This window comes from Xiphophorus couchianus, chromosome 3 (assembly GCF_001444195.1).
Source record: "Xiphophorus couchianus chromosome 3, X_couchianus-1.0, whole genome shotgun sequence".
NCBI classification, from domain to species: domain Eukaryota; kingdom Metazoa; phylum Chordata; class Actinopteri; order Cyprinodontiformes; family Poeciliidae; genus Xiphophorus; species Xiphophorus couchianus.
Genome location: NC_040230.1, coordinates 8,025,503 through 8,052,073, shown reverse-complemented (window position 1 = coordinate 8,052,073; position 26,571 = coordinate 8,025,503). Strand labels below are relative to the sequence as shown.

The following is a 26,571-nucleotide window of genomic DNA, read 5'->3' as shown; positions in this document are numbered from 1 at the left end:
ATTATTTTCCGCTCTTTTGCATATTGTTTGTGTTTAATTCTTTACTGCCTTGCATCTTGTTACATATTCATCTAAAAAATGGGCCATAATGCCTTATGAAGCACAGAAAATTCCTAATAGGTTTTTCTTTCATTATAAGCTTTGTGAAATATTATAATGGTGGGTTTATCCTTGAAATCGCCCATGGCATATTATCATACTGATGACATTGTAGAACGTGATTGATATCACACTACAATAATACCCTTCTTCATGCCCATCTATAAGCTTATGTAATGCATCTTGTCTTCATACTGTAATTTACACTGACTGATGGCTTTCCATTCAGTCCATTTAGTGAAGCCCTGCAGAGAGATCAGCATAATGGGCCTGATCTTGTCATACATGTATATGAATATTTCAAACCATGCCATTGTAACTAGATGGGGGGAGCTTTAGATAAACAACACAGATGCTTCTTCCTCTTTGGCCGCGCTTGAAGATGAAGTGCGCTCCAAGCTGTATTTTCTCTCCCTGCCTCAAAACTGCCTTTCCACAAATCACGGTGCCCATATTTCCTAATTCAATTTTTCTCCCTGTCTGATACCTCTTCCTGTATGCAAGCGATTGATGGCTTTGCGCTCGTGCGTGCGTGTTTATGGGCGTGCACATTGCCACGTCTGTCCCTGAGAAAGAGATGATGTACGCCGACGTAAACGATGTATTTCACAACACTCCATCTCCAGACCCTTCCTGGCAGCGGTGTGCCGGGTCGCTTGCTTCCCTGAGCCTGTCCATCAAGTATCCCTCCCCACCCTCCTGTCACGGGCCAAAGAATTGTGGGAGGAGAAAGTGGAGCGTGTAAGGGGCCGCCGATCAGTTTACCTGAGCTTGGCGGTCCGGGCGAGTGATGGAGGGAGCCGCGGCATAAAGGGAAATATAGTTAATGCTGACTGATTGGAGCAGGTGGATGGAGGAAAAAAAGAGGGAGCGTATTAGAAAGGAGAGGTAGTGAGAGTTATGATCAGGAAATATGCTTGTTATGCTAATGGTGGCTATACTGCAGCCGTACCACGTGCTCAGTGCTGATGGATGGAGCTGCAGAGGTCACATCAGGTAGCAGAGGGTAGAGGACCCTGCTGAGCTGTAATGTCAGCTCATTTCTGCTGAAAGTCCAAAAGCCATAGGAAGAAATCACTTCATATTTTAAATCTTGCACTGTAACAGTGATCCCACCCCACAGACTGTGAAAATATTTTGTCAAATGCTAATTACAAACTGTTTAATGTAATAGACTAACAGAATCTAGTTCAAACATAAAGTGCCTTCCATATTTTTTGCGGAATTTGTTTATATTTGTCATGCAACTCATGCATGAGCAAATTTGTTTGGGAGAGTCGTCACGTGTGTGAGGAGGTTACTGGATTTGTGTGAGGTTAGGGGGTGACTGTAAGAACAGCTGGGATAAAAGGGGTGGAGGTAGGGGGCCCCTGGGTTACAGATACATTCGGTCATGCATGGGGGTGAAATTCTTTACGGTTCAGATTAGTATGTCAGTTGCATAAATCTGGGTCAGGACACTGGCTCCTGTGTTTAGTATGCTGACCATGTGAGGTCTGGACTCTAAGTCTACTCATAGCCCTGAATGAACTCAGCTCTGTCTCCAGACTGTCTCCTTTACCTTTCCGTCTTTCTCGTGGACTCATTTTCAGCTTCCTTTTTCATCTGTGGTTCTTTCCACTCTTTCTCCTCAGTTTTCTCTCTGAGCCAAGAGCATTCTTCCAACCCCTCTTCTGTCTCTGTGCCTTTTTTCTTCCCGTACTCTAGGCTCTTTTTTTCTCTTGACTACACTTCTCTTTTTTACTGTCAGTCACTCACAGCTTTCCCTTCTTCCCTCTCTTGTTCTATTTCACACACACAGTCCTCCCCACAAAGTAGCCTTTTTATCACTCATTTCCCTCTTCCCTCGCTTATTTCTCCTGCTCCTTTCATGTGCTTTTGAAATTCCCTTTTCATCTTTAGCAGTTTTCCTCTCTTGCCTGTTCTCTTGCTCACACACACACGCATAATGACACACACACAGGCTCATTCAGTCATTCTTTTATTATCCCAAAACTAAAGTGATAAATGGCTCTCTTTCTTCTCCCTAAATGTCACTCGGGGAATTGTCTCTGCTCACTGATTGACTGGAGTAGAGGGTTGGCCACACATGCACATGTGCCATTCATGTGCACATACAAAGTTGGGGTAAAATGGAAGAGGAAAGCAAAAGAGAGAGGTAATGTCTTATTGGAAATATTAACTAAAGTTCAGTAGGGTTTCTGGAAGTTTCAGTAAGTTAAATTTAAAACACGTAAGGCCACTTATGAATGATTGTAAATTTACTGTTACAAAACACTAAATAAATTTTCCTACTAGTGTTTTTTTTAATCTTAATTTCTAAAACATACAATAAGCTTGTTTCAATCACAACTATAGATCACACACACACAAAACTGTTGTAGTTAAAATTAACAGATTAATAAACTTAAGACTTACATTAATATTATTTGGACCTAGTAATAAAAATCTGTATATATTTAGGCTTTTTAAGAACATCACATCTGCTTTCTGACCCTCCATTTCAGAGATAAGTCTCTTGTAAATAAATAAAAAAATAAAATAATAGAAAAGAAATATCTTGGCAGCTAACTTGGGACTATTGACCTTCTTCATTCTCCTTGATCTAATAAGCCTTTGACACCAAATCCCACAACATCTTGCTGAGCAGCTATATAGAATCACCAATACTTTAATGTTTTCATCTCTGGTTGCACCTCATACAGCTGAAATTTTTCGAACCCAGGTCACACACTCTTGTTACTTCTGGTGTTCTCTAAGGTTCTGTCCTGGGACCTCTTCTGTGTATTATATATAACTTCTCTTTAAGATTTTTTTTCTCCCATGAATGATAAATGGACTGAACTTATATAACTTATATAAGTCTCTTATCTCCCTCTATAATTGTTTACAAGAATGATTGTTCCCAAACAATTTCCCTAAATTGAACAGTCCTACAACAGAAAATTTAAGAATCTTTCTCAATCAAACCTAAATTTAGTGTTATTATTGTTTTATTACACAGACACTCTGAGGGAACCTGCATTCACAAAATATATATACCCTTTATGTGACGTCACAGTTTATTGTTTGAGATTCTGTGCGATTACAGAAAAAGACATCTGAAGAGATAATATGGCAAAATGTGTGTGATAGTAATGGTTAATAATGCTCAGTCATTTTCCTAATGTCTCACTCACCGTGCCTCGGGTGCTGGAGACTGAAAAAGGTCAACACGACTGGTGGTTACACGTCGTCTTCCCTTATTTCATTCTCTTCACTGCTGAACCAGCAAGGATGCTGCTCTGTGTCATCTTTACTTTCCAAACCAGGATAAAGAGATTTAATAGGGAGACGGTCGGGAGACAGACAGACAAGACTAGGGCATGGAATGAAGAAGGGATGAAAAATTAAATTGATGGAGATACGGATGGGGACAGAAGTGGGGGAAATGGAGAAATAGAATAGTAGAGAGTAGATTATAGGGCTTCTATGCAGGACTGGAAGTTAGACTTGGCTGCACTTCAGCTACACTCTGCACACTTCAGCTCAAGTGTGGCTCCATTAGTGCAGTCCCACTGCACTGAGAATGCCATGCACTCTAAGATGTAACACACACATATGCACGCACACATACACAGAGTAAATGTTATATCCACTGTTCTTGCATGTGCATGCAAAGCCCCACAGATGTAGTGTACAGGTGATTTACAGCAGCACTACTCTCAGATGCACATTTACCCAAAAAGCAACAATGGCCTCGTGCTGCTCTCCGTTTCCCTTTTCTCTTCTGTCCCATGCCTGCATGCATACACACACATTTGCAATCTCTTCACTATCCACCAGATTGCTTCCCGTCAAAATAAATAATTAAATGTCTGCAATAACAGCTTCTGAAAAAAAGATCCCTCAATTAGTGCAAAATGGGTAAATGGCGTGGGGTAAGAGTGGTGGGAGGGAGGATTGCACTGCACGCACACACACATATGAGCTGTTACATAAGTCAAATCATGACCCATGACATTTTTTGCACAGTTGTGCAATGGTAATTTGCCCCCTTCCCTTCCAATCAGCTTAGAGAAGTCTTTTCTCAAATCCTTACAAGTGATCATACAAGAGATCGACGGGGTTGAGATCTGAATGAGTGGCAACGAAGTGCCAAAAGGGCAACTGAGGGGAAGCTGCTGAGGTCGAGGCTGCTTATGTGTCTGTGAGTGTGTTGTGCATATTTACAACTTTACAACAAATATCCTTAACACTCTAGTGGTCATAAGAGACAGAGTCATTCAGACCTCACAAATTTTTTACTCTGTATGCAGTCCGTCGGGGTCGCTCTGACCCGGTGTGCACTTTTACAAGTTTTTGTGTGTGTGTGTGGTTTCGGAAATTGACGGTCTGACGGGACGATCGCCCCGCTATCCCGCTGTCAGATCGTGAAATTTACCACGTTCCTCCTGAGCATCGTTCTAAGAGTGTGGGAAGGTCAAAGAACCCATGTTTTTAGCCAGGAAAAAAAAATTTTCTTGAGAAAGGTTTGACTTAATGAGTTGTTAACTGAAAGATGTTAAACACTATGGTACGGTTCTCATTTGGATCGTTAAATCCAGGTGGAGACTTTTCAGTTCAAGTTCTGCTGGAGTAATTGTCCTTTGAAGGTTCGCTTTTCTTCCATTTTGTAATAATAGCTCTCACCGTGGTTGAGTTGAGTCCTAAAGCCTTAGAAATAGCTTTGAAACAGGGGCCATTTATTGAAATTACTCTTATCTGATATTATAATTTGTTCAGTTCACAAAAAGAATAAATATTTTACAGGGGAAATATTTTTACAGGAGTGTAAGAATAGAAGATGTGTCACTCTCACCTATGAAATATGTTACATATGTCTAAATAAGGCAACAGTGACGTTTACATGCCCTCTGTTTCAGTGAGTCACTCTCAGCCTCATTTTATATCTGACTCAGAGCATCCAAAATCTCTGCGTTTTAGCTGAGCTGGCATCTGTCCAGGTTACTTTGCACAACCTCATGATATTGCTGTCCTGCTGTCATCAGCTGGGTTGTAGCGCTTAACTGCACCCACAGCTGGTGCCAACACCAAGCCCACTAATGTTTCACTGGGACAAGTGTATTACAGAATCGGCCCTAATCTGTGTGTGATAAATGCTATGACAGTAATGCAAACAGATGGATCCCTGAGCGTGGAAACTTTTTGAGGTAAGCGGAACCAGGATGGGAAAATTTACACTTGTGCTAACAGAGCTAGCCTTCTAGAGCCTGCTATGTTTATTTAATTTGTCTCACATGTTGATTGTAGTATTGGGTTTGCTGCGCAGGTAGCAGAGGTTTATGAATCTACAAGTGATATACCAGCACAAACTAACTCATAATTGTTAAGTGTTAGGAAAAGAGTATGCTGATACCCCTAAGTAAAAACCCAGTGCAACCAGGCATCTTCAGAAGTTATACACATTTGTATAAGTTGATGTGAATAGAAATACGGCTGACTCTGGGGCACTGGATAGTACTGAAGCGTTTAACTGCCAGAACTTGCAAATAAATTCAGAAGCAGCATCTTGTTATCACGATAACGTCTCTCGTGATAACTGGATATAAAACTCATTAAAACTAGAACACTGTATCGTTTAAATGAGGTATAAAACTCGTTATGATGCAATTTATATCTCATTAAAATCAAAATATCTTCTTATTTAAATCAGGAAGGTCGTAACAGTAAAACAGCAACACCTCTTGGGATGTTTAAGTATCATCTAGAACACAAGTATCAAACTCAAGGTCCTCGGGCCAAATGCGGCCCACCATAGCAATTAAGGCAGCCCTCTAGAGGCTAGAGGGTCACTTAAATTGAACTTTAAGATAACATTTGTTCGGTTATTTATTTATTCATCAGTCAACTCAATTTTCATTTGTACAGGACCAAATTACAATAATGTGAAAAGATGATAAAAATGTTTACATTTTAAGTTCTTCTAATGGAATATGGATAACATTTTATATTTAGTAATATCTAAAATATTTTAACAGTTTGCTAATGAGCAGTGTTATTAACCACAACTGACCCTTTAAATGACATTTATGATGTTGATGCTGCCCGAAATGAAAATATACCCTGATATAGAAAACACAGGGAGCGAAGGAGTCAGAGAAAACCTCTTTATACCCTCATAAGAAGTTGTAATCTGTCAAAGTAGTGCATTTTTATATCTCTTTCTCATGTGAAAGGTTTTCATTTTTAACCAATTTTGAGTCTTGCTATAATGAGAATCTTTCATTATAACAATCTCATCAAGTTATAACGAGATTAAAACTTTCTGTAACGTGAAAGTTTCTTGTTATAACGAAATACTGCTCCTGAATTTATTTCCTGCCTCTGACAGTTGAAATGCACACCGGACACAAAATATTTTACTTGTTAAAACATTCCACAGCATGTGCTTTGCAAGGCATCATACAACTGTGACCTTATAACGATGCATACTCACGCAAACTGCTAGACAAATCACATTCAATGCACCTGTTTATACCTACAGGTGCATTGGATGAAGAACTGGGAAACACTGCAAGATGAAAGACAAAAACAGAAAGATGCTTATTCCTCAAATGTGTAGAACAGTTGTTTCACCTTGCTGCAGTCAAGAGCAGGTCAAGTAGCATATGATTCTCCAGAGCAAGGAGAAGATCAGCTGTGTGAAGCAATGTGAGCGAAGATAAAAGCAGGGGGCTGGGATAAAGTGATGGTTATTAAGAAAGAATGCAAGGTGGATCAATGTGGAGCAGGGAAATATAAAATCTGTGACATGTGGAGCTTAAAGAGCATGACTTGGTACTAGGAGGGACAGAACTGGTTCAGAAGAGATGAAGGGGGGAACAGGTTAAGATGGGTGAAGGCGCACAGAGTGACAAAACGGGAGACGATGACAGAAGAGGGTACCATGGCGGGCCCTCTGAGGTGGGCTGATTGCGTGACTGAGAGCGAAGTGCATTGCCGTGTGTGTAATACTCTCAAGACGGATATTAAGACGTGCTGCCCGACTCACCCAGTCGCTGCCCCTCTCTCCCTTTTTTCCTCCCTTGCTCTCCTCCATTCTGCTCCCTCCATCTCTACTAATGATCCTCGCGTACTGCCACACTGCAGGGCTGAGTGATGCCCACTGACAGCCGCGCTCAGGCGGAAACACTCCAGCCCCTCTTCCAGGAGTGCCAGGGCACACACACACACACAAAGGAACATATAGAGGTGTAGCAGCACCTCACATATGTGTCTTAGTCCATGCAATGCTGCTGACAGATGTGTATTTACATTTATGGGATCCTGACAGTTTGTGCACAAAAACCGAACCCCCCAGTGATGCTCACAGTCATGCATTTATTGTAAATATGCCTCTATCTATCGTCATCTGTCTTCAGGTGTTGGTGATAGATAACTGTGGGCCATCAAAGTAATCGCTGGGTACAGCCTGTTGGTTAATGATGCTACCAGCAACTCCTTTGCCCTGTGAGTCTGATGGGGAATATGTTTTTAAAAGGAGAAATTGTGAAAATGTCTGGACAATAACAATGCACATACAATAACAACGTTGAAATTGCCCAACAAAGATGCAAAATTGTCTGCTTTGAAAACAAAGCATCTTTGTTTCTGTGCACCATGTGTGAAGATCTCTATTTTTAATTAAATACGCGCTAATCAAAGTTTGTGGCTGATTTCTGACGTTAGCTGCTTTAAATTTCTTTTGAAGAAGTATTCAATACCTGTTTTTTAGCCGTCCTGGGTATGCAAATGACACAGATTTTCTGTAATTACTGTGAAAATGTGGTGATTTTTGTGAAAATCTTATGCTATTCCATCCCTTCATCCAAGGTTATGTGACTGAGCTAAACATATGCTTCAACCTAATTTAAATGCTTGATGGACCTTGGGGATTGAATTCTAGTTTGTGTCCTCTTCATTATTATTTTCTCATTTCAACCACTCAAAAATCTCTTATTTGTAAAGTGATGAACTGCATTTTCAAAGCCTGACATCCCAAATGTCTGCAGCTTTTTGTATTTTTTCAACATTTTTTTTCTGACATCTGTTGCTGTGTTCAGTTTATGGTCTTGCAATCAAAACAATTGTCTTTGATGCTGCTAGTTTTAAAGTGTGTGTCAATAACTGATCTATGTGAGATAACGTTGTCAGAAGGATTTTCATGGCTCAGAGTGAACAATATGAATTTCTTCACCAGCTCTCACTTTCTTCTGAAACAATATTAGAATTAAAGAAGAAAATAACTATTCTCCATTATATAATATGATGCTAAAGACATGTCATGACACTGGCCTTGTATGTTGCAACCCCATCTTTGTACTTACTGAATGAGCAACACTTGTCTGAGATTTTGCTGTAAGATTAATTTATAAATTTTTTTAAAAAGCCTATCAGCATGAACTGAGACATTCTCATTTTATTCTCATTCATGACATTCAGTAAATTAGAATGTTATAAAAAATATTTATTTTGAAGTGTTTATATTTGTAATATTTCATGATTTAAGGCTGCAGCTAATAAAAAACAAAAATTAAATTACTAAAACATTCTACATATACTGTAGCTCTTTTTGTATAATTACTGGATCATTGTGGTGTGTGATGGAGCGATGAGACACCGTGGTTAATAACATGGCCCTGTTGAGGCATTAAAGAAGCCCAGGTTCCCTCTATATGGGCCTCCAACCTTTTAATATTATTGGCCCTCGCTGTCCCAATCAAAACACAGGCCAATATGTTTGGCTAAGCAAACAGTGATACAATGATCATTAAACCAAATGATGGTGCTTTTGACATTGTTCACAGGTGTTAAGTACTGCTGGTAAAGGAAATTGGCATTACATACAGGTTGTGTGCTAAATGAGAATGAAAGGAAATGTGCTTCATGCATCCTTTTTCTTTCCCTCAACTTTCCATCAATATCCTCAGATGCAGCATGGTATGATCAGCCAGCAATCACCCTCCGTGTGGAAGTTATCAGTGATTATCTTCTGGATAATGTTTATGTAGATAAAGACAGTGAGCGAAGAGAGGAGGCTCCCTTGGTTTTGGACTAGATGTAGAGAGGAAGTGTGAGACTCTCAGTTTTGAGAGTGATCATGAGGATTGTCTAAAACATGCAGCTGTTTACACAGCTGAGGAAAGGGTACTGATAACTTGAGAAAACCTCAACCTTGCTTTTCTATAACACTTTTTCCTTCCACTGAACTTTCTATTTCTAAGCTTGACCTTTTTATGCTTACCCTTTTTGTGGAGCGTGTCAGTACTGTTGTCAGTTCAGTAGTATTCTTTAAATAGAAAAAGAAATTTTCTTGTGTAATTTTGTAATTGCATAAAAACTGAATTTTGCTTGCACAACATCATTCTGTATATAATGTTTCAATAACTTTTCGAATTTCAATTCCAGAAATAAACAGACTTTGATGATATTCCTGATTTTTAAAACACACCTGTACTTGTCTGTATTAGGCCCTTTGCATCTCCCATCTGAATCCAAGCTGATGCCCGGACCCAGACTAACACAGAAACGTCTGGAATTGGGTCACATCATCCCATGCCTCTAATTAGATGCAGTGAGAGTATCTATTTTGATGCATAGCTGTATGTCTGCATACGCGTCCACACGCCAGGCACTTTTAATCCGTTGTTGGCCTCTATGGTAATGAAGAGTCATGGGAAGACATGTTAACCTGCATTTCTGTTTTTTTTTTGTTGTTGTTCAGAAAGAGACATTTCTGGCATTGCTGCTTGAAATGTGATGAAGTAATGACAATAGAAACGATGCTTATAAATTATCAGCAGGGTGAGGGAAAGGTCAGGTTCAGCTATCAATGTTGCATGTGAAACATTAACATTCAATGTGGAACAATCTCCAATGGAGAAGACCCTTTGGCCTCCAGTACATGCTCTGCTTTGCAAGATTATTTCAATCCATTTGTGAGATGTAACTCCAATTTCCCTGCAGAAGTGAATGGTGCTTGAGATGAAACAACTCTTTACCTTCCTCTTGTAAGTTTAGTCTTTCCTCTTCCTGCGGTGTATCTACATAGGGGGTGAGGAAAAACATACCTGCTCCTGCAGATTTAATGGATCTTTGTTTTTCTGTTTTTATTTGTAATTTCACGTGTTTCTTTGCACGCCTCAACATGACTAATAAACTGGGATGTTTGTTAAAAATGAACAGAAATCTTTGAAGTTTTATCCCTAGAAAAGAATTTTACATCAGCTCTGCGGGGTGTATGTGCAGAAGGAATCGAGGGTAAATGATCAGCATACACTTGAAGGAGGGTGGATGGGAGGATAGCATAAAATTGTGTGCGGGCGTGTGTGTGTGTGCAGGCAGGCAAGAGTGTGTGTAGAAAAGGAAGTAAAAGAGAGAAAGAGTAGCGCAGGGCTAGCCTTAATTAAGTTTTCAGGAACCTCTTAAAAGGTCATGGCATGCCTGTGCAGCCCTTCACCACCTCTACCGGCAGGCACCGCCGAAATTTCACTTTCTCCACTTCCATGCTTTTCTCGTCTCCCTCCCTCAACACCCCGTTGCGATCTATCCAGTCATCAGCCCCCCATCTGTGCACATTAGCCATTCATGAACACACTCATTAGGGTGGGAGTTTGAAGCGATTGTGTTCTCTAGTCTGCGGCTGGAGCGTGGCGATTAATATTTCAGCGTCTCCTGCCGAGGAGCTGAGAGCAAGTTTGGCCCTCTTAGGCTGGAATGGGAGAGCCCCCCCTATTACTCCCTCCCACAGACAGAGGCCTACCAAACTGCACCCCCCCGCCCCCCGTCCCCTATTCTGCCTTTCTCAGACAGCTTCACAACTTACAGTACGTTGCCCCTCTGTATCCTTTATTACACACACACGCACTCATGGTTTGAATACACATTTCGCTCACACACACACAAATGACCCTAACTCAAACTGACTTAATTGGGCTCTTTTTGTTTCAGGAAACGGAGACAACAGGAGGAGGGGTAGTGAATTCTGTCTCTTCTTGCCCCCCTCTCTGCCCCCATCTTTCTCATTCCTCTGAGTCGGAGAGGAATGTCCTCTTTCAACAATTCTTGATTTTGTTTCCTCATAAGCTCTCACTCAGTCAGCTCAAGCTTTGGTCAAGGAGGTGGGAGCGGGCGACGGGGTGTCGGGGCTGTAATGGGAGGTGGGTTGGTGGCATTCTTCAGCATTCACACGCAAGCTGAGTTAATTCAGACTGAATCAATACCCACTCTTGTCCGTACAGTACTCTCCCACTTAAAATATGAGAATTTGAGGGAGCCAGGGGCATTGCAGGTTATCAGACTGTCAATATTTGAAGCACAGCTTGTGGATACAGAAGTCATTTTGACGCTGCCTGAGAGCGCTCTTGTTCTCTTTGAATTCACAGACATCTTGTGTCTCTAGACTCTGTCCAACAATTAAGTTGGAATGATTTGGAGGCATACATTTTCCCCCCACCCCACTATTTGCGTTCCACTTTAAGTACCAACCTTTGATATTTTGCAATAAAAGAAGAATGAATGCTTTCACATTTTGCAAGTTCTTTCTCAACTCTTTCATAGCATATATTTGTGTGAACCACTTTATCTTTTCTCTGTAAGGCACAGAAGCATTCAATTGGCTACCATCATGTTGGAAAAGTGTGACATATATATACATACACTATTGACAATCCTAGGAACTTAACCTCAAAGACACCACACTTCTCTTGATTTTTTTTTTTTACAATACATTAGTCTAGTGTAGCATCATCATTTGTCTTAAAGATTTAGCTTTGTTGATGTGACTAAGCTACAGTATTCAATAAATTTGTGTTTTGATACTATGGACAGTACATTTAAGGCTAACATTAGCATGTTTCCTCTATATGTTAATATGACTTGTTGATTTCAAATGTAAGTGTGATTCCAGCTAAATCCTGACAATTAATGATTACATTCTTAGATTTACCATTTTATTGTGAATGTCAGAAATGTTTTAACTGGTGTTTCAGCTGCATTTTGCTCTCCTTTACTCTGCAGAATAACTGAGCACAGAGTGCAGGGCAGAACCTGTAAATGGTGAATAACATTTTTTTAATTTGTCAGACCAACAAAATAATGTGCATGGTCTAATATACAGAATTGGAACCAATGTACAGAAAAAATGGAACATGGGGTTAGAAATGTCGCCATACAAAACTAGATGTCAGAGAATCTAATACCGTTTTCGGGACATTGCCAGAGCTGTTTGTTTGACTCAGGTGTGTTGGAATGGGAAAACGTCATCATGCAAGAGGGGATTTCAAAATGTTTTTGAAACACTGCTGGCTTGTGAAATATTAATGTTCACACAGTTTGTCTGATTGCAAAAATATTTTCCGTCATTGTAGGGGATAGTGCTTGTCACTGAAGGTTCATGCTGCTTCAGAGGGAACACATTTACACAGATAATTGTCCTAATATCGGTTTTAGCTAACAACGCCTCAGAAATTTAGATCCCTACAACTCCCTCCAAGCAGGCTCCCTTGTTCAAGATCTTTCCTTTGTCATTCACCCACCTCTACCCTCTCAACCTCTCCCATGTGCAGATAAACTAAGCTTTTCATTCTAAACATGCCGCCCCTTTTTCATTCTTCTCCTCTATATAGGTGTATGAATAGGTGGGGGTCCATGGTCTGTGCGTGGGTAAGTGGAAGTCTGCGAGCTGAAGTGCAGCATGTGAGTAGGCATTCATAGGGCGCATTGGTGGGTGCAGTGCACATTGATGGCTAATGAAGTTCCCCTGCACCTCATAGCCCCATTAAACTGCTGCCCCCTACCTCTACCCACTTCACCCCCCACCTCTTGCCTTTTTTTCTCCCTAAGGGAGAGAGTTGGCAGGGAGAGAGCTGGCTGCTATAGCAACAACAAGGAATCCTCCCTCTCCCACAGGTCTCCTTAGCAACTGGTAGCTTGGCATTGCAGTAATGAGCGTGCCCAGTGTGCCAGGCTTTGTGTCATGTTTTCCTCTATGTGTCAGAAAGATGGGATAAATTTCTGCACAGGTGTGTAACTGTGCCTGAGCATGATTTAGTTGGCTGCTGGGTACAGCTTTTTATGAGAGTTAAAATGTGTTATGACAAAGCTGGACATGATTTTTGCCCTCTAAATTGCCAATCTGATTTGATTGAAAAATGAACAAACCTAGCCGCTGACTTTTTTTGACAGACTATTTGTCTTTTCTGAATGTTTGTGCCCTCTGCAGATGTGCCCCTGTGGCCCATATTTGTATATTTGTCTTCCTCTCTGTAATTGTGGTCATTCTTCTCTATACTGTGAAATTGAAGCAATTAAAGGGACAATCTGGTGAATTTTGCATGCCATGTGCATGGCTGCCTATGAGTTTCCTGCCTTGCTGAAATTAAATTAAACGCTGAGAATGATTTTTATTAAAGTGTGATGTGAGGTGTGCACTGACCTTTAGAATGTAGGAAATGAGAGTCTCATTGTTATGAATGAGATTATGTGGAGCCTGAGTGTGAAAAAAACCCCTTGGTCTGCATCGATTCTGTTGTTGGCTGACAGTTTCTTTGTATATAGCAGAGGGAGATTTCTGCATAACCAAATCCACACTATTGCTGTCGGCTATTAAACGACCCGATACAAAAATATTGACACACATGCTCTCATAAATGCAGATTGACTTGCGCACGCTTGCACGCACACATATTTTGCAGATCTTGTAAAAAGAGCTGTAAAAGCCTCTCCAGAAACGTGTTGGTCTTTAACAAGAGGATGGCGAGCCCAGTGGAAAATGTTAGTTTGCTCCCCAGTCGAGGTGTGAAGTGCGAGCAGGCGGCCGGCCCCACAGGTGGCCCAGCCCAAACACCTGTTGTGTGAATCCTCTGTGGGAGGGTGTGAGGTCTGCCTACCTTGCAGGCCCCTGTGGAAAAAAAACCACACCCATGCTGTACTGTGGCACGTGCATGTTCATGTGCTCTTTCTAAATCCAAGGCTCCCCCGTTCTGTGTGTGGGCGTCAGACGCAATGCCCAGATTGTGTCCTCTTTGCGCCCACCGGAAACTCTTGGCTGTCCCTGGCATCGGTAAAGCGGATTTTCCGATCCCCTGTCAGGGTCTCAGATGCTACTCTAATCTGTTAGCATCTATTTTTAGCCACAAAAGCTGCGGCAGCCCTTCTCTATCCCACACCCTGTCGCCCCAATGCCAACCCTTCCCCTGGCGCCAGGGTGGGCACAGATGATGGGTTGCCAACCATTGGCTGCAATTAGTGCACAGTCAGGCAGGAATCCCCCACCAACTCCATTACACCCCTCTCCACAGCCACTTCCTGATCTGAGGCTACCAGACACGCTACCACACACTTACTTTCCATTTTAAGCCTTTTTATAAATGGCACTCCTGCAGTGTTGCGGAATAATGGGGTCGAATTCAGAGCACCTTTCACTGTGCTTGGACTCACTCTGCTGTGAAAACTACAGTCAAGTACAGCGGAAGCCAAAGGAATGAAGATTCAAGTTGTACATGTTTAGTTCTGGTGCAAAGATTAGGTGCAGAATGCCGATGATTCAACACAAATCAATGAACGCAACTTTTCCCCCCCTAAAATTAGAGTTGTACTAAGTTATATTATTAACTTTGATTTTGTAATGCCAACTTTATCTGATTATGATTTCTGTTTCAGATGTATGAATGACATTGAAAGACTTTTTTTTAACTTTTTTTGACAAATGAAGTGTTTTATAAATAAAATGTTTATAGTATAAGTTTAGTTTGTTCAAAAGTTTCATTGCTTTCTATTTTCCTCACTAAAATGTTCCACAGATATAGATTTTTTCCTCGAATTTATTATAAATGATTTATTTAAGTATTTAAGAAGAATTTTTGGTGAAGTTTTCAATTGTTTTGTCATTGCAACTGCCTCCATTAAACATCATCATTAATTATTTTATCATATATATATATATATATATTATGATTAAACTGCTATATATATATATATATATATATATGAGCATAGCTTGCCTGGTTAGCATGTCTAACCACATTCCACATTAATAAATAGATCCTTAATATAACGGAATAATTTTAAGTTTTTTGTGAGGCCATGTGAAAGTATTATCAGGAGTATGTAGTATGCAAATGTCATGTCATCGTCAGTTTGTAAAAGTTAAATAAATACTCGAGGCTATGGTAGGGTGTGACTCATCAGTTCACTTAACAGTGGATTAGATTTTTTAATTTGGACAATGGCATCAAAAAGGAGATGCTTCTGTGTTTTTAGGTCTGACGGTGTTTTGGAAATTATCCTAACAGACTCACTGTCAGTAACAAAAGTTGCTCAACTGACAAACAGCGACAAGTCAAACAGCACTCAGGTAATAATGTTGTCCTTTAATACCCACTGATATAGCACTACATTGCTCAGGTATGATCATTTCCATTACATGTGCTTTAAATTGCTCAAACCAGCCAAAACAGGACAGATGAGTGGCTAAAACCTACTGTAACTTACCACCATTTTGAAAATTCAGTTACTTTTTTAAAAAACCTACTGTGGCATAGTCTCTTTTTGCAACAGGTCAGAATTATCAATGGCAGTAATTCCACAGATTTCAAGCTTATTACTGTCCAATTTCCTTCATCAGCCTGATTCTAACTGCAGCTCTGTATAAGATGGTACGAATAAGACCCAAATATTTTTTTTATTTTTTTTACAGCTGCTTTGTGTAACAGATTACTGTTGCAACCATTCATCAGTATTACAACAGTAATGCACTGAGATTCATGTATTTCCTAATCCCAGGTTTGTTTCTTTCCCAATGAGGAATACAATGTGTCTTGCATGCCAATGCAGTCGTGACCAGTGCTGTGGAGGCGATGATGGCATGTGGCAGAGAAGTAACTGTTTCTCACCTCCTAATAAAAGAGACTGCTTTTTAATCTTTTCAATTTGATTGCGTTCCAAAACAGGCCTGTCTACCCATCTGTCTCTCTTAAAGAAGCCTCCTAAAGGGATTTTAATCATCTGGCTCTGGGCTTCTCAAGCAAATAACTACATCTCTCTCTTTTCCTCTTTCATGCATTACCTCTCATACACACAGTCAATTTCAAATTTTATTTCTTGTACTCACTGTCAAAGGTTTGCTTGTCTTTTCTCCTTGATACACCATATCATCAGAGCCTCATCATGCCATATCTGTGCCACCATCAAGGCCCTACAGTCACATTTTAAGTCCCCCCTCAGACACATGAAATTCCCCCAACTCTGTCCCTTTTAATCCACATGGCTTCAAATTCTTTATTTTCCTTCAAAGGGACAACTCAAGCCGTAACATCAATCACGAAAAGCGAATATTTAGCTGGCGCTAATTTCCACCAATAGCCTGGAGACAGGCTTAGCTGACAAAACTCATTCCTGTGCTGAACAAAACTGCTTGTGTTGAAATCTCCCCTCCCCCTGATCCCTCCTGCCTTCTGCACAGGCAAAAACAGCATCACAATAAACACAGTTAGTGCTTCTGTTACTCCCCGTTGATTTAGGCTTATCAAATGAATGTGCACCATGGAGGGATACCCTTTGACAATACATAATGGATCCATTCTGCATGAAATGGTTTGGTAATACCAGTCGAGTGTGGCAAACGGCTTTACCCGGTGCCACTACAAGAACAGCTGCTGTGTTCTTAGCTGGGCAAGCGCACCACACTGTTTCACCCTTGAGGTTGTTTGAATCGGGTGAGTGGTTTCTTTTTGCCCGTTCCCAGACTCCATTCACACTTCTTGGTTTCTCACTAGGTTCTGTTTGAATGAATGCACATTTGCCACAAGTTGAATCTTCTAAACCATTTGACCCGTTTCCTTGCCCCTCTCTGTGTGAGCGGGAAAAAACCCAGTGGATACTAACAGAGGCCTAATAAAGGGGGATGGGCATTTTGAGGGCACTTCTTTTGTATAGTTTGGAGGGGGCCCCTTGTGGTACCTCCTATTCCCACCCCTTTATGCACAGCACCTTCCACCACAGCTGAACCCATGCCAGTCAATCAAGTTGCTTCAGACGAATCAATGGGCACTATAACAAACCCTGACCAACTCCCCCACCATCGCCCCGTCTACTCGTATTTTCTCCCAATTCACACTTGGAGTAGGGGAAAGAAGGGTGTGTGTTGGGCATGAAGCCAAAGTGGCCAAGTGGGCACCGTCAGTTAACAGACAAGCTGGTGACGGTTAGGCATTGTTATGAGAACAGTGAGGTTTATTGAGCACCCCTACTGCCTTCATAATGTCGGTGGATTGTGTACTTCAATCAGACCTTGATGTGTGCTAAGCTCCAACTCTGATAGCCATTAAACTTCATTGATTCTCACCACTAAAGAGGCCTCTGCAGTGCCTGAATTAAACTGAGTTTGAATGTTTAAGAAGAAAACGAGAACAGGGAAGTAGTTGATCGGTGTTACAGGATTTGCAAGAGCCAGATGAATGGATTTTAACGAGGATGCTCAGGATAAATAATCATGGTTTCTAAACAGTCTTAAAAAGTCAGAAAATATATTCAATTCAACTGGAGTATTTTTAGGTCTGCAGAAGAAGGAAAGAAAGTAAAGCATTTTTATTTCCTTACTTGGTTACACATTGAAGTGTTGTATACATACATACATACATACATACATACATACATACATACATACATACATACATACATACATACATACATACATACATACATACATACAGCTAGAAATTATGATGGACTTTTCCATTTCTACACAAACTTTGGAAATTAGGTCTTAAAATCTATGGTATTTTCTATTTGAAAATTTTTTACAAGACCCAAAATACCTCAAATCTGTTCATGTGCAACCTTTGTTACATCTATTTTAGTACAATTTCCTTCTTTTAAGTTACAAAAGCCCTTGCAGCATCTCATTCAACCTGCCTGTTGTGGAAAAGTGTCAGCATGTCAGACTTGTTTTTAAAGACCCTAAGCTTTTAATCTGAGGACAAAGAATCCCATCCTCTTATTTCGTATCTATTATCTAAATATCTAAATCAGCTTTTGGGATTTTAAAGACTTAATGAGAGTTGAACCCAAGCTGATTCTGCTACATCCTCGAAACTCTTGTTCACCTTAATTGGCTTTGATTGCCCTGTAAGCCATTACCTTTTACCTCTTTTGCTTTATGGCCAAATTAAGTTAGTTGTGATTGAAGACTGATGAGGGTGGATGTGCCTGATTGATGGGGGAAAAAAAGAAAAGTAACAGATCTACTTATGACTCCATCTGTTCATTCCAGTATTAGGGGACCAAGCAGTGCATCTTTCTGCATAAGCTTTGCCACTGGTTCATTCATTATTTAGAGCCCTCTCCAACAGGCCCATTGTATTAAAGGGGTATGATTTGAATAGGAAGTAGCTTCTTGGGCCCAAGCGTGTGATGTGTGTGTTCCTCTGTCATTGTATGTTTCTGTGGGCTTCATTCGTCTGTCTCGGCAAGCCAGGGGGCTGAAAAAGAATTTCCATTTTATGAATATTTAATACATAATAAAGTTTTCAATTTTATTCTGTTCAAGCTGTAGGGGTAAAGAAAATGTGACAAAGCCAACCCTCAAGGACAGAGCACAGAATAAAGGTGGTTGATTTGATGGAAGCATCAAAAATATGGTTAACACTGGCTTGCTGCTTTATCATCAACTGTAATATACATAAACATTAGTACCACCTTACTTCGACATCCTATAAGGTTTTTATGTCATTCTTTTTTCTGCACTTTATGCATTCCTCTTATGCAGCATTACTATAGGATCATAGTACAACCACCCTGTCCGTTGCCTCTGAGTTGACCTGGCATAGCTTTGTGTGAGACACCCAGCTGGGAGTGCCTCTGAATCAACTTGGGATTAGCCCAGGATTGTCTGGGATTACTCAGGGATGGAGGGGGATTAGCAATGACTGCCTGTTTCGGGGGCGTGAGGACTTCAGGCTGGCCAAAATACCCCTGACTCAGAGAGCAGAATGTGAACGGAACCACACCCACGGCGGAACCACCTGCAACCTGAGCTATTCTTAGATTCCTGAACATGATCGCACACAAAAAAAGGATGTTTTGGGGACAAGAAATTTGTTGGAATTTCTGTAACAGATTTCCGGCTGCCAGTTATGATCATGGTGTTGATGCCATGGCTGGCCACCATCCGAAATCTCTCAAATCTCTCTAGCAGGTGGATTCATCAGATAAAGAGGGTTTGGGATGACAAATCCCTTCAAGTTCAGTGGGGCTGCTCTTCTTTTACAGAGGGATAAATCGAGATTTGAATCGGACAGGTCACACAGAGTGGCAACGCGAAGTGGTTCATTCTCTGAAAGATGTCCCATTTACAACCGGCTTACATATGTTTTAATTTAGGCATGCATGGGGCTTGGCGGGGGGATGATTTGGAGTGGTATGATAGGTGGATGATCCAGAGATCGAGACAGGGAGCTGGCGCGGCACGTAGAGAAGCCGTCAGATGCAGGGAGCGGGCATCCCCTGCGGACCTGCACTGCCAAGATGAAAGGCTGCTTAGTGTTGGAGCAGCAGCATCAAACACCCGCTTCCTCTTGCATCCTTTCCCCATCCCCCCTGCTCTCCCTCCATTTCTCTCTCTCTAACTCTCTTGACTCTCACCACAATATGATATAGTTACGCTGCTTCACGTTTACCAGGTTGCCATGGTTACCCAATGCCGGAGGTGTCACAGCAAGATAACCCAAGGAGGCATTCACAGATCACCTGAATTCAGCTTTCCTCCTATTTATGTGTTTTTCCTCACAGCAATTTGATTTATTTGTTTCCCTGCTGAGCAGTTCCATGTGAATACAAATAATCTGCAACATAATACAGATAGTCAAAGAGTTAGAACCTCTCAATTGGAAATAATCCATTGCACAAGTATATTCTCAAACAAAGAATGCTTTTGGTTTGATATTTTCCTGCTTAACAGTCTAAACGGCCCATACAAACTAGGAGCAGAATTGCGACAACAGCAGACTTTGAGATGCAAATGATAATGAAACAAATACACTTGATTTTATGAATTACTGAGCCATTGACTGTACTTGCAGGCAGAAAGGATAATGGGAAAGTAATTGGTGGCACACTTTCTAATTGAAAGGATGGAGATTGAACGCAGAGGTGGAAAATGACTTATGTTCAAAGAAGTGTGTAACATAAGAAAAAGGAAAATCTAGACAAGTTGAAATATGTAGCACTCGGTAACAAAAGAGAAAGCAAGACTCTGAAAGGCTGCGATAAAGACGAAACAAGGGAGGGGAAGAGAGATAGGCATTGAAGGTTGATGTCAGAGGGTTGGATACATCCATTAGCCTTCCTTGCTCCTGGCTCAGTCTTGCAATATGCCCTCCCTCTCTTCCCAATTCAAGCTAGAACAGCAAAAGAGACAGGGCTGGCACAAAGCCAGACTGGCACCAACTTCAAACATAGAGTAAGCTCAACCTCGGCGGCTTACATCAGCCCAGCTGAAGGAAGAAATAGAAGAGGACAGATGGATTGATGAGAATGAATGTGCGAGAATTGATGTGCAGAAAGAAAATCTCTCAAGACTGAGTCTCAGGTCACTTCAGGTTGGATGAGGCTGACATGAGTCTTGCCTCATGCCAGTTGAGGCTGTCCTCTGAATTTAATACTTTTGAGATGGCTCTTATGATTAGGCATGTTGACTAGAAAAATACCTCCGTATTATTTGTAAGCAAAAAATGTCTCAACATCTGTGTTCATAAAAGAACAATATTGTAGATAAATGGAAATTTATTTTAAGTAAATTACTGTTTAATTTGAAATTTTACTCACTTCCTCTCTTTCATCTGTCTTTGCAGAACTCCATTCGACATAACCTTTCCCTCCACACTCGATTCATCCGGGTGCAAAATGAAGGAACAGGGAAGAGTTCCTGGTGGATGCTAAACCCAGATGGAGGAAAGATGGGAAAAGCCCCAAGGCGACGGGCGGTCTCCATGGACAATAGCACTAAATACTTAAAAAGCAAAGGCAGGATCAGAGGCAAGAGAGTAGGTCGTCCTGGGATTGGAGCAGGATCTGCTGTAGGGGGCCTTCAAAGCTCCCCAGACCATGGTAGTCCATCACGGAAAGCCCTCCCAGGGCCGGGAGTTGCATCTGGGACAGATGGAGAGTTTGACACTTGGACCGACCTCCATTCTAGGGCTAGTTCATCAGCTTCCACCTTAAGTGGACGTCTCTCACCTATCTTAGCAGAGGTAGAACCAGAGGAACCAGAAGAAGGTGGTCTATCCTGTTCTGCCTCCCCTCACCTTTATCCATCACCAACCAGTGCCCGCTCTCCATCAATGGGGGCAGGAAATCATTGTCCTCCACTTGAACAGCTGCCTCAACTGGCTAACCTAGCAGGTGCCATAAGTTTAGATGAGCAGATGATGGAGGATGGTTATCATCATCATTGTCCACAGCAACATCAACAACATCCTGCTGTTGGCCGAAATAAGCACCAAACTCCTGTGTATCACTACAACTCTGGAATGAAGGGGCAGGTCTCCTATGGTGGAGGAGTCTACAACACAACAGGGATGGGTATTCTTCGTCACCACTCACCAATGCAGACCATTCAGGAGAACAAGGCTACCAGTTTTTCTGGAACCATGCGGGCATACTCGAGTACAAATGCACTACAGAGTTTATTGACAGGAGGTTCTGCGGTGCAACAGTACAGTTCTAAAGACCTGATGCTGGGACAGGAGAGGGAAGGCCATCCTATGTTGGGTCAAGCGAGTAATGGAGTAGGACCCAACCACCATAGCCACCATCCTGTGCACCACAATGGAATTCATAACCATAATAGAACTCACAACCACACCACTGGTCATAATCACAACAGTGTAAGCAACCACAACCCACCTCACAGCCTTGCTCACAATGGTCACAATCTCAGCCGGAGCCATACCCACACACCACCACGAGCGGCAGCTCTGACCCCATGTGGAAACAGCAATCAGCTACAGACTTACAATCACAAAGCTCCCTACTTGTACAGCCCCCCATCCCATGCTCACCTTCCTGCTTCTACAACCCTGCCCCCTAACCCAGCGGGTATGCTTGGCATGCCTCAGGATTCCTGTCACGTGGCTTCCACCCCACACCCGCGTCACAGTCATTACCCAGACTCACAACACCAGGGTTTGACTAATGGACCCTACCATCATGGCCAGGGAATGGGTAACGGCAGTGTTGGTAGTAGCTACCATGGCTATCATCAGCCTTACCCTCATGACAGATTACCAGCTGACTTAGACATTGACATGTTTCATGGTAGCTTGGACTGTGATGTGGAGTCCATCCTCCTACATGACATTATGGACTCAGGGGAGGAGATGGATTTTAACTTTGACTGCTCCCTTGCTCAGGGGGTTGGGATTGGAATGGGAATGGGAATGGGTGTGACTATGGGCATGGGAATGGGAATGAGCGGTCTGGCCGGTCCACAGCAGGCCCACAGCAACCAGAGCTGGGTACCTGGCTGAACTGAAAAACAAAAACTCCAGGACTGCGATCCAACTTTTGAAGCACTGTGCCCTACCATGACATTCCTGGCTCTGAACAAAGCCTATAGGACCAAGCACCCCACCCTATCTTTTTTGTTGTCTTACTCTATCACCCCTACTCTGTTTAATCCCCTTCTTACTGAGAGATCTACTTCATGTCAGATTAATTTTTTTTCTTGAATCAGCTGTACTGTGATGACAATCTCTCAACTGTGCTTGTCCGGCATCGCTTCTCATTTACCATGAGAACTGAACTCTGAATGCACTTTATTGCAAGTGGGTCACATCTCACGGTGCAATGCCTTCACAGAGCAGCTCAGGCAGAGCTTGGCTTGTTTCTAAGGTGCATGCAACATTTGACAGGAACAAGCAAGGAACACAACCAACTAATGAAAGCGTCAGAAATAGGAACTAAAAAGCTGGATTTTTTTTCTGGTGCGGCAGAGACTAATTTACAAATGTCTACTAATTTTGATTGGATGCTTGATAACAGTGATTCTGTATTGGGGTGCAAAAATGTACTTCTCTAAAATTTCATAATTTCTTACCATATTTAAAAGATGAGTTTTGACAGTGATTTATTTGACAGTTTTTTATTATGATTAAAATTTATTTCAAATAAATTTATACACATGCAAATTCAGAAATTCTAATTGATTTTTCTTCTGCAGCCATGTTATTTTAATTTTTCTACTTTACGTTACGAAGGTTGGATTTTTTTCTTGAATGTAACATGTAAAGACTGCATTGCCATTGGTTACTAAAGACTCATCATGTCATTAAATGCATGCCATCATTAGTGGCAAGCATGCAATTTGGCAAATTACAGATATTTTTATTACCTTGCTTCACCTGCGCTTCTTGAACTGGTTTGTCTCTCCCCTGTCTGTCTGGTGTTGCAGACAAAGTGACCATTCCTCACACCAAGCCATTAATGTGGCTTGATTGAAATTCAGCATCTTGCTTTTAATCTCCAAAGTGATGCAGAGGCAATGTGTCATTATTGAGAATTTAACGTGTTGTCCTTCCTTGCTCACCCCCAGCTGTCTTTAGCATAATGCACCAGGAGCATTCAGACAAAACGGTGATTAACTTTATGTCACTCTGCCTGCCGCTCTGCTCTGAGAAGGGGCAATGTCACTGTCCACTTTCCCGCTCAAGGAGGGTAAATAATACAGAGAACAAAGCCTGTTGTTGCAGTGGGATCAGTTAGTCTCAGTTTTTATGCTCTTTGGATCAATGTGTCTGAAAAACAGTAGTGTACTCACATCGTAAATGATCTCCATCATCTGTGTTATGTTCCTTTGTTTTCAAATCTAATAACCTGATGTTCAATCTGTAAAACAGGTGCAAAGGGAAATACTTAAAGGGACAGGTATGGATTTTTGAATTAAGGTTCTGGAAAAAGGTTAACTAACTTCTAAAATCATATGTGAAATATATATTTGTCTTAGCATCTTCATTAAGTCTAAATCAAGATTAGTTGAGCCTAGAGGTTCAAGCTAATTTCTAGTCCAAAGTGGACTTATTTTGTCTTGAAACCAAACCTTTGATCTGAAAAATGTGCAAACTCTATTTCATAAACCTTTAAACTATTGTCACATTTGCATTGGACAGTGGTTGGGACTTACAAGGGAAATGATGGTAGGTGGTGTGCCACCAATGATCTTCCTTTTATAAAAGAACACAGAGTGGAACGTAAATCGCTTTTCTTCAGAGTAACCACCTAACAGAATGTGTATAACTATAATGTTTTTGCTTTTTACACTTATCTTGTGTCTTAAACATTTACTCTTACCAGAAATGCTTTATAGCTTCTGTTCTCAGTATGTGTTTTGCAAAGGAAGTTAATTTGTGGTGCATTGCCTCCCACCTGTTTTGTGTAAAAGCTGCTCAATGCAAACATGACAGTGACAGATGTTTCCAAAGGTGGCATGGAGGTGGTGTGGGGAAAGAGGGGTGAGAATGATATACTTGAGTTAATACACCAAGATTGGACAGAAGCCATGCCAAATTTCAGAAATAGTATATTGTTTCCATTAAATATAGGCTGACTTTATTTGCATTTTCTAACCTTAATTTAACTAAGTGAACTACAAGTCTCTCTCTCTCTCTCTCTCTCTCTCTCTCTCTCTATCTATCTATCTATCTATCTATCTATCTATCTATCTATCTATCTATCGATATGTTGATATATATATAATTTTAATTTTTTTACAGGGGTGTCCTGCCATAAAAATTGCAGGTACAAGGGGCTCATAAACAATAGACATTTGATTATTGGACAACAATTTGGCCAATAATCAAATGTCAGTTTAGCCAATGCCAGTTTAGCAATAACTGCTAAGTAAATAAATAAATAACAACTGTTGCAATTCACTAAAACTTGTGTTCAATGCACTTAAATTCATACTCTCATTAAATTGTGTTCATTAGATCTTTCTGGCTATGCAGGGAGATTAATGGGTCAAGCCAATATGCCAAAGGTTCATAAAATTAGTGCTCATATTAGACATTTTTTAGACTGAAGGTGTTTTAAGACAGTAGAAAACGACATTAGTTTTAGTCTCTTTCAAACTACATAGCAGTGTCATGTTACAGGGCCATCTAATCTGGATTAATACCAATAGAATAAATAATGTTGTGCAGGTAAGACATTAACTGAGTATGAAATTCTAGCAGAGCCACAGTTCAAAAATCCTGAACTACTTCTTTTCAAAACAAGCAGTCTGAGTGGTTATCATAAAGAATGGGGTCAAAATGCCACACAATCATCCACATCTACTTTTTGTGTGTTTATTCTGTTGTCTTGTAGTTGTTGTTGTATTGTTTGAAATCTAAGGGGCAGACAATGACAGGACTTGAAACATCATAGTGTATGAATTGAATCCATTGGTGAAACAATGTTGGTATAGTGCAGTATGACCTTCGCAAGATCCAATGCCATCTGCCCCTCCCATATGTGCTTTGCTCAGTCGTTTTGTTGGTGAGGGGGCGTGTCTGCAATTTGGTTTACCACTGGCCTTGAGAGAGCTAAAGAGAATAGGATACACCTCTTCTCAAGATACCCCAAGAAGACTCCACTTTCTGCTCCAAGCACTCATACAAAAAAGAAACACATTGTAAGGGGATAAAGGGTGGAGTGGGTGTTATTTTTGCAGCCAAAGGTCAAGCATGGCACAGACTATCAGACCCAATATTGAGGTAAATTACGTTTCTTTCAGGCCTTTTAGTTGCGCTGGTTCCAGTTAATCTTTGTGGAAAATGCGTGGAATTTTATAAGTACTTCAACCTCAAGAAGCAGTTATGTTCTATTCTATGCTACAGATGTTTAGCAATCCCCTGCTATTGGAAAGAGAGCTATATATGATGTCTAATTTTCTTATATTTATTTATGAAAGAGATCTGTCTTTGTCATTCCTAATTGTGATTGCTGTACAAGTCCAATGTTGTCCTTTTTCTGTTTTTTTTTAACTGACCTTCTCCTTTTGCCAGTTTTACTGACTTTTATTTTGTAAAAATCTCTCTCTCTCTCTCTCTTTCTATATATATATATATATATATATATATATATAAATATATATAAAATGTACAATAGTTTCTAAGAATCTCAAAAGATTATCAGTTTGCTGTCTATTTCTTTTTTTAAGAGAATGTATCTCATCATCTGGTGACTGTTAAATAAATGAAATTTAAAGAAAAACATTACTTATTTTTTCCTTATTCCTTAGTATTCTGAGTCTTAAGTGTTCTTTTAGAACTGTTTTGTGTTTGTCATTACCATTTGTATTTTGTGGAGCTACATTTTAATAAAAATATGGCTAAGACAGTAGCCATATATTATTATAATATAATATTTTATATTACAATAATATATTATTATATTTTTGTATATTCTCAAAAA

The 26,571-nt window shown here is 40.7% G+C and overlaps 1 protein-coding gene across 1 annotated transcript in view; it reads left to right on the top strand.

The window, feature by feature from the left end:
* LOC114142298 (forkhead box protein O3-like) overlaps positions 1-26,331 on the top strand; it is a 38,144-nt gene extending 11,813 nt beyond the window's left edge. The window contains exon 3 of the mRNA XM_028013510.1: positions 20,970-26,331. Within this exon, the coding sequence (XP_027869311.1) occupies positions 20,970-22,646 (1,677 nt within the window). The 3' untranslated portion in view covers positions 22,647-26,331. The remainder of the gene's footprint in view (positions 1-20,969) is intronic.
* The last annotated feature ends 240 nt before the right edge of the window (positions 26,332-26,571 follow it).